Here is a 12,974-nt window from a genome sequence, read left to right as displayed (position 1 = left end):
GGAAGATAGGAGAATGAATAGAGGAATGGTTGGGCAGATTGATGGAAAACAGACACAGGGTAGATGGGCAGGCAGATGGATGGACAGATAGGTGGATGGATGGATGGATGGATGGATGGATGGATGGATGGATGGATGATGGACAGACAAATCTATGGGTGAGCAAATGGATAATTTTAGTTAGGTGACTACACAGTGGTGCAAATGGATGGAGGGACAAATGGATGAATGAATAAAAGAATGGACTGGTGGGTGCATGAAGACAACGCTGTGTTGGTAAATATTTAACGACCTTTTCCAGCAAAAAGAGCCGTGCTCCGTAGCATTTCCATGGTGCGAATGCTCCAATCTGGCCAATTTCAAGCTACCAACCTGACATCACTGAATGTAGAGCTGGAAAGAGATGCACACAATTGATTCTTGAGTTCTTGGGAGCTAGGACAAGCTGGCTCTAGCACCCCACTGGAGGAGGGGGGGATGAGTGGAGGGAAGGAGAGAGAGAGAGGGTAGGTGGGCAGCTGGGTGGAAGGATAAGATGGGTGACTGGCTTACACACTATCTGGAAAGATGGATGGACAGGTGAACAGATGGACATTTAAATGCATGAAATGTATGACCAATAGTAATATTTGGTAAAAGTATACAGGAGACCTAGAGAGATGTGTCTTCTAAGAAGTGGACAAGTAGAAGGATCGTGAGTATGGCTGTGGAAGCGGGCAAGCCTCCATTCACATCGCCATTCCCTGCTTTCTAGCTGGAAAAAATCTCTTCACCTCTCTGAGTTACAGATTTCCCACTGGTAAACTAGCCATAATAATAACTACTTCATAGAGTTTTTGAGAAGATTAAATAAACAATACACATAAAGCCCGGAACTTAGTAAGTACTCAAAAGATGGAAGCTATTATTATACTGTTTTATTCAAATAAGTGTTCAACATCTATTGAATGGATGGATAGATGCTGGGATAGATGGATGGATGGATGGATGGATGGATGGATGGATGGATGGATGGATGGATAGATGGACAGATGTACGGACAGACAGATGGACCCTACCTACATCATCTAACCTCCCTGAACTTAAGTCGTGTAGGTTCTCTGACCAATAAAATGAGACTTTTAATGCCAATAATGCCAATCACTCTATGGTATTAGGAAAATAAATTAAACTGCTTTGTAAGCTATACCATACTAGGCAAAAGTTCACAACTGTTATGCAAAGAAGTAGTAGAACTGGGATCCTTCTGCGAGTTACTCAGTCTCTTCCAAAAATGAGTAGTTTAAAATTTGTACTGAGTCCTGTCTTATCTGTAAATAAGATTGATACAATAAAATCATAAGGCCCCCAGGCCATCTGATGCCCTCCACCTCTCTAAGGGTCAGAAGAACCAGATCGGAAGTCACCTGCAGAACTGGCCAGATCAGAGCAGGCCTGTGTGAACAAGGCTGAGGTCAGAGCTGGAATTTCTACTCTGACCCCTGACGAGCGGGATCATGATGACCTTGATTATGAAGAGGTCACAATCAAAAGGCGGAAAAGTTCAATGTAGCTCATCCCACAACCGGAAAAAAAAATTAACTCCCACAGACCAGAGGTGGCAACCAGCAGGTACTTGTAATATAACAGGCCCAGGCACCTGCTTACACCTGCGTCAGCTGCTTCCAGGGCGGTCTCTCTGCAGACTCCTTTGTCACTTTGGCAAAAATCCTCCCCCTGAGGGCTGGCTTCTCAGGATTTCTGAAGGAGTTACACTAGTCCTTTTGCAGCTGGGTGGGATGCCAGGCCCCCGCCAGACTCCAAGGACAGGACAAAACACTTGCCCAGACCTCTGCTGCCCAGTGCCCCACAGCTACACGACACACAGCCAAGCAGCAGGAGCCCCAAGACATCCAGCCTCTGCAGCACCTCGCATAAAAGCAGGCGCATCCCAAGCAGCTCAGGAGGGCAGAGCGCCACGGGCAGGGTTCAGCAGGGTTCCCAGGCGGATGTGAGTGCCAGAGGAAGGACCCCTCCACAGTCCCCTGTCTTCCTGGGAGCCTACTGTGCAGAGAGCAGGCGGGCCTTGACCCGTGGCCAGAGAAAAAGTCCCTGTGGTTAGAAATTCCATAGACTGTGCCACACGGTCTGCTGCGGAAGAGCCCAGAGCGCCAGCCCCAGGGAGTGAGGGGTGTGAGCTCATGGCAACAGCCGGAGACCCCGCCCCTGCAGCCAGGACCCGAATCCGCAGAGTGCTCTGTGGGCCCTTGGCATCCCTTGGGGGCACAGCACTGGTTAAAGAGCAGATTGCCATGCGGCACCCCAACCCTGAACCAGAGTCCCTGAGGGGAGTGAGGCCCTCACATCTGCAATTTCAACCAGCGACCACGTGACCCTGATGCCCGTGCAAATCTGAGGACCAGCACTAAAGAGGCCAAATTCTGCGTCTCCATGTCCCTGTCCTCTGAGCGGTAGGTGCCTACGGTACCCACCCAGGCCCCAACAAGAAAGCAGGGGCCAGGAAAGGGCAGTGGGGGCTCAGGAGAGACAGCCGGAGGCTGAGAACAGGGGCTGGCCCAGGCCGCCGGCCCCTCTGCTCGCACTGCCCAGAGCAGAGCCGAGATGCACCCGTCCTGCCCTCCCATCAGGAGGCCGCCCAGGGGACGCGGCGGCTTCATAACCGAAGCCCCCTTTCTCCCCTAAAGCAGTGCACGCTGCTCCTTCTGAGGCCAGAAGCAGGACGGGCCCGTTCCTGGGCTTTCGCCTGGGCCACTTCTCCAGCCTGGGACACATTTCTGTCCCCTCTGGCTTCTGTGTCTCGGCTCCCAGCTTACCTCTCTTGGCAGCCGCCTCTGACTAGCCCCATCAAGTCCCACCCGTCAAGCAGACGGCCGTCAGTCGTGTTTACAGACAGGCATTTTGTCTTCATTTTTAACAAACTATTTCATATTGGGTATCTCCTCCCAGACCACACAGATTCCCCGAGTCTGCTCCTGTCTTCCTGTTCCCATACACCCTGGCCCATACCCTAAGGTATGGACTGGGTGCACAGTAGGTGCGAGAGATAACGTTTTTACTAGCATGACATCGAGGTCACTTTGCATGGCTCAGCCCATGGAGGTCCAGCCAGGAGAAGACTAGGGTTCAGCAGAGACCTGCTCAGCCCCCAGGCTCCTTAGGGAGCCCTTGCTGCTCTGAGGAAAGTCTGAAAACTCTTAGGTGTGGGGGCCACTTTGGCCAGCGCCCCTCTCCCACAGGGTACCCCTAAACTCAGAAAGTGCCAGGAGGCACTAGGAAAGACCCGGAGGCCACTATAATCCCAGCCCGGTCTGGGACCCCCATGCCTTGTCGCTGCCCCACCTTCAGGCAAGACTGGCCAACGGGTCAAGCCCACCTGCCTGTACGTGTCAATCACCTCCGGTTGGGCAAGGCCTGCCTGTGAGAAGCTGTTTCCTTTAAACCCCAAATCTCAGCATGGATAGAATCTGCCTTCTGGTGGCTTCTACAGAATAAGTGGGAGGAGTGGAGCTGTCACAGGAGGGGAGGAACCAGACAATCCATCTTCCTCTCAGCTTCCACGGCTCCCACCCTGAAATCAGCAGAATGAACCCTGCTCCAGGCAGAAATACCGAAAGAAACCGGAGCGTAGATGGCCCTTTGAAAGGCCTCGGAGCCTCCCAGGCAGCCCCGCAGCCACAGCAGCTCCCCCGGCCTGTTCACGTCCCCAGGGCAGGGGACTTGTGTGGCTCTCGGCTGCTCTTGCAAGGCAGGAGGATCCAACTGATTCGATCCGCGTGCCAATTCTAATCAACTGCTAGGGCCGCCTGGAGCCCTGTGTTGAGGATTCTGAAGCCAGATCTGAGCCCGCGAGCATCGTGATCAACGCCGGGATCAGCTGTAGCGTGGGCTGGGGGGAGCACCTGTGCCAGGTATTAACCTTGCCCATCCCACATAGGTGCCCTGCATGGTCAAACGGCAATGCCGGAAGGTCACCTCCGGTTTCGAGATACCTGGGCCATTTCCTCTCTCACCACATGTTTCTGGGAATCACCATTTAGATAGACGCAAGTCGCAGGCCTGGCCCTCGCCACCCTCCTTCCCCGCTCTCTGAGGGGGTGTCGGTGCCCTGGGTGGGATGAGAGACGCCCCCACCTCCTCACCTTGGGCTGGAAGGACACTCGGTGCTTGGCGGGCTCTGCCTCCGGCTTGGCCTCCTCCCCTGAGTCCTCGCTGTAGCTCTCAAACTCGCTGGAGCTCCAGCCTAGGTCCTCCGCCTCCCTGGGCGCCCCGACGCGGTGCACAGCCTCATAGGCCAGGTTCCTCTCCGCATCTGCCGGCCCAAGGACAGGGCTGGTGAGCGGAGGCCCTGAAGCCAAGCCCACCAGGCCCTAGTTCTGAGCCCAGGGGGCCAGGTGGGGGGGTGGGTAGGGAGGCACATGGGGCTCCACCTCCACTTCCTTGTCCATAAATCAGGTGATGACAACACGACATCCACCCAGTCAAGTGAGGAGGACACAAGAAAAGGCGGGAAAGTACAAGAAACGTGTCAGGCACACGACAGGCTCAATAATTTCCTCCCATGGTCAGCACCACTGCTCCGGGAGCCGAGTGCTCATCCTGGGCCTCCGAGGCACTCTTCAGTGGAAAAGAAAAGACCCAGGACCAAACCCTGACTCGGCCCTCAGCTCTGGCCTCCACATGTGGGGTAGAAGAGACAGTGGCCTTTGGTCTCCCGCGTGGGTTCAGAACCGTCCAGTAGGGGGCGCACCTGGCCCAGCCTCTAGGTGCATTCCCTTTCCCTCCAAGGACCCTCAGGAAATGCCTTGAACTGGAAACTTGGGGACAAAGAACTGAGAGTCCACTAGGGACAGGTGCCACCAGGGCACTCTTGGGGTCCCTGCCAAGCCAGGTGTGAGACGCTGCTTCCATGCTGAGGTGGGAAAGCCACTGTCCTGGGACTGGAACGCGGGGGTCCAGCCCAGCCCCACCTCTGGGAGACCTTGGGCTTCAGCTTCACTCCTCGGGGCTTCACTTCCTGGTCTGTTACCTGGGGAAGACCTGAGCCACAGACCTCACAAAAGTGAGGCCAGGCTCCAAAAAGTGCCCGAAGGTGAAAATGCTATTGTCAACACAGAAGAAGTGTGGCATTGGGAAGGGTGTTTTAATCTGCTCAGAATGCACGTGTGCTGAAAAATGGGTAGCTTTGGTTTTTGGAGACTTCTCGGCAAAATAGGGATAATAATAAGCTGAGAGGTGGAGTAAACGAAATACATACAAAGAGCTCTAGTAAAGAGCCAGGCCCATGACAGGTGCTCAAAGAGCAGCCGACCCTTACTCGTGTGGTCTCCGGCCTCTGGGTGGGCTCACACTGACCTCCAGCCCCCACCTGCACCCCACAGGAAAGCTGGTGGTAGGGGGTCTAGGAGATTGTCAGCCAAAGAACAAAACAAACTAACAAAGGCTTAGGTGGAGGCCTGGGTCCCAGGATCAGGAGAGAGCCTGAGGTTATTTATAAGTAAAAGATAATAGTGACTAATGTCTCCAGGGAGTGGAGCAGCTGGTGACCACACTGTGACCTTTACCAGGCTGGGCTGATGGCTCTACTATTGCAGTGGAGTAGTAGAGCAAAGGGGCCGAGCCTCGTTCTTGGGGCTGCCCCTGAGAAAGAACCACGGTGGCATCTCGACTGACTTCCGGGGGGGTCAGCAGGGTGCAAATGATCACCCCTTCCTATTAGACAGGTGAGAAAACAGGGGCCTGGAGAAGAGATGTGGGTCGCCCAAGGCCAGGCTGCAGACTCCCGGGCCGGCTCCACCAGCTCGCCACAGTGCCTCGGGCCCAGGCCCCGCCATCCTGATGACCACCCTGGGCTCATTCAGAAATCCTCTCTCCAGCGGAGGCAGACTCCTGGGCCTGTACCAAACCCTCAGCCTCCGGGGGCCTCATAGCGGTCCAGGTCGCTGCCCTCCGCTTCAGGGGGCCGCGGGCTTCACAAGTGCTCAAGATCGTGGCCCCTTTTCCAAAGCACGTACCACCGCCCGTTCAGTGCCGCATGTCGGCCATCTCCTGGCCTCCTCACGACAACCCGAGGATGCAGCTTTACTGCCCTCATGTTAAAGATGCATCGACTGAGGCCTAGAGAGATTAAGCACAGGTTCTCTAGTGTGACCTCCCCAAACTCCTGTGAGGTCAGGACGACATTCCAGTTGTACACGAAGAAGCCAAAGCAGAAAGGCACGGAGCCCTGTGCCTTAATCAACGGCAGAGCCGGGATTTGAACCCAGGGCTGAGTGTCCACTGGCGCGTGTGGCCTGCACCTCGGCTGCTGTCCCCTCTCCGAGTGCCCTCTGGGCCCACATCGGTCCCCACAGCTCAGCGCTGGGCCCTGGCAGGTATAATACTAACAACCAGGGTCCCTGAGCAGTGTACCTACTAAGGGCCGGCCACAGCCTTGTCTCACTCAATCCTCCCACAGCCCTGCAGATGGGGGGTCCTGGGTGTGTGGTCCTCAATCTGCAGGCTCAGAGCTGGGATACAAACACAGGTTCTCTGACTACCAGGCCTCCTACTCTTAACTGCCTCACGGTGAACTGCAGGATGCCAGGAAGATCTGGGGACGCAATAGTGCTCAGCGCAGACTGGGACCAAGTAACTAGCTGCTTGATTTGATTCAGGTGGGAAAACAGCCCAACAAGGTAAAACAGTGGCCTTCGGCCACCCAGATCTCTCGGGTCTGGGACCTTCCTACAAGACCTCACTGTCTCCCCACACAGCACGCCCTCCCCCGCCCCCTGGATTCAAACAAGCTATAAGCGGGGATGTTCCAAGACGTCCTGGGTTTGCTAAAACGGATGCCCCCGCCGTTGGCCCGTTTGTCCCTCTTTCTGGACAGGAGTGTGGCTCTGCGGGCCCTTGGGCCCTGTCATGCTGTCTGTGTCTCTCTCCCATGGGACTGTGCACAGCCCAAGGATGGCGACAGCTGCCCCTATGAGACTGGATAGAAGCGCCTCGAAAGCAGGGGCTGTGTTTCCTGCACACGGGGAGCCCCTGAAAGCAGGCAGAACAGTGTAGCAGGAAAAGCAGAGTCAGGCAGATGTCCGCAAAATCCTGGCTGTGTGACCTAGGGCTGGTGGCTTAACCTCTCTGATGCGACTGTCAACTAGGGCCATTAGCCCGGCCTTGCCGACCTCACGAGGTTGCTTGAACAGTGGCAGCAAATGTGTTTCATCGTGTCATAAGATGCTGCCCCAGTTCTCCTGGGGTAGGAGACAGAGCATTGCACTTGGAGTCACAATGACCCAGGTTCAAATCCCAGCCCTGCCTCTACAGTTTCCTTGTCTGTAGAATGAGGATGTGATACATCCCAAATCATAACATACACCAAATCAAAGTCTCAGAGCAGACAGGAGCCAAACAGGAGAGTCACAAGTGTTCAAGCAAAGATGGATCGATGATAAATACCCTTCCTCCTCCCTGTTAGGTCACGGGGAAGGGCCAGCCAGATGCCTGCCTAGAGACTTCCCAGCTTGATATCGGAATCCCTCAGACCTTCCAGCAGGACATGGAAGTCAGAACACCCGACTGATAAGGGCCCACCCTAAAGCCCTGGCTCCACCACCCACCACCCTAATCCCGATGCTCAACTATCATTCAATTAACATTTCCCATTCTATACCCTAACCCCACATAATCCCATAAAAACTACGCCCTCCTGCCCCAGGGCGCTACTTCTCTGGCCCCTCTCCTCCCTGGACCAGAGAATCTCGCCCAGGAGCACTCTCCCAATAGAGGCTTGCTTTTAAAACTTCTCTCCGCATGTCAGGCTCAGCTCCAGCAGGACTTGCCCCCCCACCACCCTGTTCCCCTCTACAGCCACCACCTCCCCACCTTGCCAGTTGGGGCGCAGGCTTTCCCCAGGATTCTCTGCCTCACCACCCAGCTTTAATGAGCTGTCACTTTCTCCAACAGCCCTGAGAAGCCCAGACTATCACTCCATTTTTCTGAGGGAGGAATTGAGACTTAGAGAGGTGAAGTGACTTGCCCAGGGCCCCTAAACCAGAGAATCCCCAGCCCTCAAGCCCTAGCCCTGCCCCCACCCCAGCCTGGCCCTGCCCTCCGCCATCTGGACTCTCCCAGATGACTGCAGCCCGGTTCTAAAAGCAGGAAGGAGGGGCGATGGGCTGGACCGGGAGGGAAGGAAATGGAAGAAGACCCTCCACGTCTCTGCTCCTCCCACTCCCCCCCAATCCTTCCCTTCCCCCATCCTCCCTCCCCCGCTCCCGAGAAGCAGAGGGGAAACAGGAGAGGCCATACCAGGCTGAAGTGCATCCAGGTTCTCACAGGGGACGTCGTCATAAATCACATCTTCTTCCAGGGCGGGGAAAGTGAACCGGTCGACTGGGAGTGAAGGAGGGGGAGGAGAGCACGAATGAGGCTGTGGCGGCCCAGCTGCCAGGCTGACATCAGGGCTGCACCAGCTGGCAGCTCCCTCGGCCAGCATCACGCAGCCAGGGCCCCGGGGAGCCCCCGCCGCCGCCACCTGCAGAGGACACTCCCTGCCCCCAGCCCCTGCAAGGGGCCCTCCCAGTGACCAGGGCAGACGCCCATCTGCCTCCCTGGCACCCACAGGTCTACGCATCTGGCTGACTATGCAGCTGCTCAGGGCACCTGTGGGGAGCACAGAGCAGACGCAGCACCCGCACCCTGGGGTGTAGGAGCATCTTCCGTCCCCAGGCCACCCCCCCCCCCACTACCCCAAAAGTAGCCACTTCCTACCCAGAGGCAATGAGGGCAAACCAGCCCTAGTAAAAATACAGGAATGAGGGGGAAGGAGGGTGGATTTGGAGAGTGGGGTTAAGGAGAGCCCCCCCCCCCCAAACTCAGCCAGCAGGGTCCTGGTTGGTGAAAATTCAACGAATGAGCACATCTTTCTCCAAACATTCTGCTGGGCAGGCTACGCGCAGGGCAGAGCACGCACCCTGCCCGTGCAAAATTGTGTGCACGCTCTGTGCCCTCTGCGGGGGCCCCTGCAGAGCTAGAGTTTCGGAAACCAATCCCCATCCCCGATGGGAGCCTGTCCTCACCCCACGGCCCTTCAGGGAAGACGTGGGACCAGATGGACTCTGAAGTCCCCACCGTCCTAGCTGTGCCGATTCCTGCTGTCCCAGGGCCCCCCGGAGCCTGGCTGGAGCCTCGTGCTGGATCCCTGCTTCCTCCCCCCACAGATTCTGCCTCTGACCTACCGCCATCAGCCTCCCTCTCTGGACAGCCTCCTCACGGGGCTCAAGCCCGCCCCCCACGGCCCCCCACGTCTCATGTCTCTTAGCCTCACTCCACAGTGACTGGACTAAAACACAAACGTGGCCACATCACTCGCCGCCCCTGGCTCCGTTGCCTTTGGGAGAGTGCGGCCCCCGAGGCCCAGGAGGCCGGGGAGACGGGAGCTTCGCGCCGTGCGCCCCTCAGATGCTGCCCTCTGTCACACCGAGGCTCGCTGCTCCCTGGGACCAGGCATCCCCCTCGACCATGGGCTCCTGCACAAGCGGCCTCTCTGCCTGGACACTCGTCCCCTGACCCCTGCTCCCTGGCTCTCCCTATCCTGGCACCTGTGTGATAACTGCCTGCCTGTGTGACCGGCTCTGCTCCCAGAGGGACCTCGTCTTGGTCACCAGGGTGCACGCGACACCCAGCTCCGGAAGGATCTAAGGACCCGACACACAGACGGATGTGTGGTCCCCTCTTGGACCGTGGCTCTCGTCAGGAAGCAAAGGGGGTTAGCTCCAGAGCGTGGGCAGCGGCCGGTCCCCCTCGGAGCTGCCACCTGGCCCACGGCAGCACACCGGGGAAGGACAACCCCTCGGCTCGCAAGAGCCCACACAAGCTCTCCCGGTCTAGAGAGGAGGATTCTGAGGTTGTCCCGGCCCCAGCCTCCAGGCCTCCAGGGGCAAAGACCTGGGGAGCAGGGCACTTACTGCGACGGGAGCTCTTCCGCTTCCAGCTGGAGCGCCGGACCCCAGAGAAAGCTGTGTCCACGGCATCTCCGTTGCTCACCACGGCCGGCACCCTGTGGGCCAAGGAACAGTGCCAGTGAGCCAGCAGGGATGGGGATGGTGCTGGGGGCAACACGAGGGACAGAGAGAGATGGCTCCTGGAAGCATCCGGCAGCCCCTCGCCGGGACAGCAGGGGCAGAGAACGGGATGGGCAGGGGCGGGCTGAGAGCAGGAGCCTCTCTCCCCCAAGGCCATCAGTCGGGAGGGCTCCGGAGGTTGACAAGCCCCTTCCCCTCGCAGTTTCCCCATCTTTAGAAGGCGCCATAGGGCGACCTGCTACTTTAAAAGCATAAAACTCAGATGAGGCACAGTGATCAGGACCAAGTGCTCCGCAGGCAGGGCGCCGGCCTCACCTCCAGCGCGGGCCCCGCAGCGACCTCCATCTCCCCGTCCTCCCACACGCAGCGTGGAGGCCAGGCCCGGGGGACCAACCAAGGGCTTGCGAAGGTTCACAAGACCCGCACGTGAGACAGGGCTTAATCCCCACGCACCGAGGGCGACAGGGACTTACAGACTCGCTTCCCAGGAGCAGAGATACAAAGAGAAACGGCGGGGAAACAGCAGACCCCATCTGAACCAAGTGATCATGTGACCGTCCGCAGCCACGTGGACGTCATGTACCCCTGACGCGATGTGACCGGAAGGGCTCCTGCCTCCGCACGATCCTTACCGCAAACCCGTAACCCAAGTCCAATCATGAGAAAAACGCCAGACAGACCCAGACTGGGCTGGGGGTGCTTTCTACAAAATACCTGCCCGCGACTTCTCAGCCCCATCAAGACCACGCAAACCGAGGGAAGGCTGAGAAGCTGTCGCAGACCAGAGCAGCCTAAATGACAACTAACTGTAACATGGGGTCCTGGAATAGAAAGGGGACATGAGCAGAAAAACAGGTGAAATGCGGGCAAAGTCTCGAGTTTGGTGAACTGCAGTGTATCCATGCTGGTTTCTCAGTGCGGACAAATGTTCCATCCACGGTCATACAAGATGTCACCACGGAAGACAAGGGAGAGGGGTCTGTGGAGCTCCGTGTGCTTCCATTTCAACTTTTCTGTTAATCGGAAATTATTCCAAAGTGAAAGTGTTTTATTTCTTTAAAGCTCTTGCTCAGAAGGACAGGGCGTGGGGCCCATCTGCCAACCGAGAGGGTGGAGGCCTTCAATTGTCCAAGACAGCAGCCGCCACTGCCGTGAGGGACTTGAACTCCCTGGTACCCAAGCCCTTAGCAGAGACCGAGGAGGGGGAGATGAAGACCACAGTGCAGGGGGAAGGGAGGAAAGAGAACGAGGTGCGGAACGCCTTCGGCCCCCCAGCTCTGCGGGCAGCGGGCAGAGGAACCTGCCCAAGACCGTGCTGCCCGTGGGGGGCAGGGCCAGAGCACGAAGCCAGCTCACCCGGCCCCAAAGCTGGCGTCTTACAACTGCGTCTCAGGCATCAGAGGCCGGCCGGCTGTGATAATGGAAACGTCCTACGTCTGTGCTGCGCCGTGAGCCGCAGGTGGCTATTGTATCCATCTGGAACATGGCTGGTGGAACTAGTGTGACTAAGGAACTTAATTTTTCATTTTATTTCATTTTAAGTCATTTTATTTTAAGTAGCTACATATGGCTAGTGGCCACCACACGGGACAATGCAGGTCTAAGTCACCTATTGGGAGAAGCTAATCTCAGCTCAGATTTTACTGCCAGAAGTCAGCGGTGTCGCCCTGGGGTGAAGGACACATTTCAGTCCTGGGGTGAGGCTTTCCACCAATGGCAAGTAAAGGCCAAGAGGGGACAAGGCTGGTCTGTACCAGCAGGGGGTGCTGGGCTAAAGGGAGCCAGCCACCTGAACCCCAATCCCTGCCAGCTCGGCTTCCCTACACTACTACCTTCTCAGCCCAGAGACACCCGGAAGGTGCTGAATCCAGCTGCTCGGAAACGCTCAGACAGAGCCAAACTGATCCAGCCAGAGTCTACGTGGCAGTTTGGCAGCTTGGTTGAAAGTTTGCTTTGATGCATTCACCGTGACAACTGGTGACCATTACAACACACCTAGAGGGTGCTGCTGGCTCTGCTTTGCCTGTATTTGCATATTTCATTTCACAAGAGGGCTTCTGAGGTAGGCATTGCCGTCCTTGTGCTACAGATGGGGAAACAGGCTCACAGAGACCTAATTACTCACGCAGCGTCGCTCAGTGCATCAGAGGGAGCTGGGATCCACTGTGTGCCTGCAAAGTCTGTGGTCTTTCAACCAGACTTCTTGGGAGCAGGGAACTTGCACGTAAGGTCGCTGAACCTCGCTAGACTACTTGGCCATCATTTTTTTCAAAAGAAAGAGAGTGCTCTCAGCATAGTCAGAAACACAAGTTCAAGTCTTCGACCAAGAGAAATTGTAATGCTTCTAGGTACTTTTTGCCGTGAACATTTTGCCACAAACGTTTCACACATTACTAATTGGCCATAAGGCAATACTGCCATAAAAAAAGATAAAATAAGTTTGGTTTGCTGTGAACCCATACTTTCCATAGAACAAAGACAAGTGTTTGGGTACAATCCACGAAATAAAATCAGTGATTTGCACAGTACTGCCATGAGCATACATACGTTTTAAATATATTCAAATGTTTTGTATTTCACAATTGTCTTTTTAATCTTGTGCTTCATTTTGAATGCCCTTCTTTTATGTGTCATGATTGCATCTCTTTTATGCCAAAATTGCCTTATGGTCAATTAGTTATGCAGCAAAACATTTGTGGCAAAAATGTCTATGGCAAAGATGCTATGACGAAAATACTGGACATGAATCGTAATATCCCAGGCTGCAGTGCAGTTCAACCAGAGAACAGGGACCACCCGAGAAGGCCCTAGGTAAACTCTAAAGGTGACATGGAGGAGGGAGAGGTGGGAGCTATTTTTGAGTAAAGTCAGACAGCTTTGGAAGGGATCTGGAAATATTTTATGACA

General features: G+C 56.0%; 1 protein-coding gene across 7 annotated transcripts in view; it reads right to left on the bottom strand.

Annotated features, from left to right (window-relative positions):
• ARHGEF10L (Rho guanine nucleotide exchange factor 10 like) overlaps positions 1-12,974 on the bottom strand; it is a 133,143-nt gene that overhangs the window by 72,515 nt on the left and 47,654 nt on the right. For all 7 annotated transcript variants that reach the window (XM_016128278.2, XM_016128273.2, XM_016128277.2 and 4 more), the window contains 3 exons: positions 9,951-10,042; positions 8,293-8,376; positions 4,140-4,309 (listed from right to left, as the gene is read on the bottom strand). In XM_016128278.2, coding sequence (XP_015983764.2) covers positions 4,140-4,309; positions 8,293-8,376; positions 9,951-10,042 — 346 coding nt within the window. The remainder of the gene's footprint in view (positions 1-4,139; positions 4,310-8,292; positions 8,377-9,950; positions 10,043-12,974) is intronic.

This window comes from Rousettus aegyptiacus, unplaced genomic scaffold (assembly GCF_014176215.1).
Source record: "Rousettus aegyptiacus isolate mRouAeg1 unplaced genomic scaffold, mRouAeg1.p scaffold_m13_p_1, whole genome shotgun sequence".
Taxonomy (NCBI): Eukaryota; Metazoa; Chordata; class Mammalia; order Chiroptera; family Pteropodidae; genus Rousettus; species Rousettus aegyptiacus.
The sequence above is the reverse complement of the archived record's forward strand: the minus strand, read 5'-3'. Positions and strand labels throughout refer to the sequence as shown.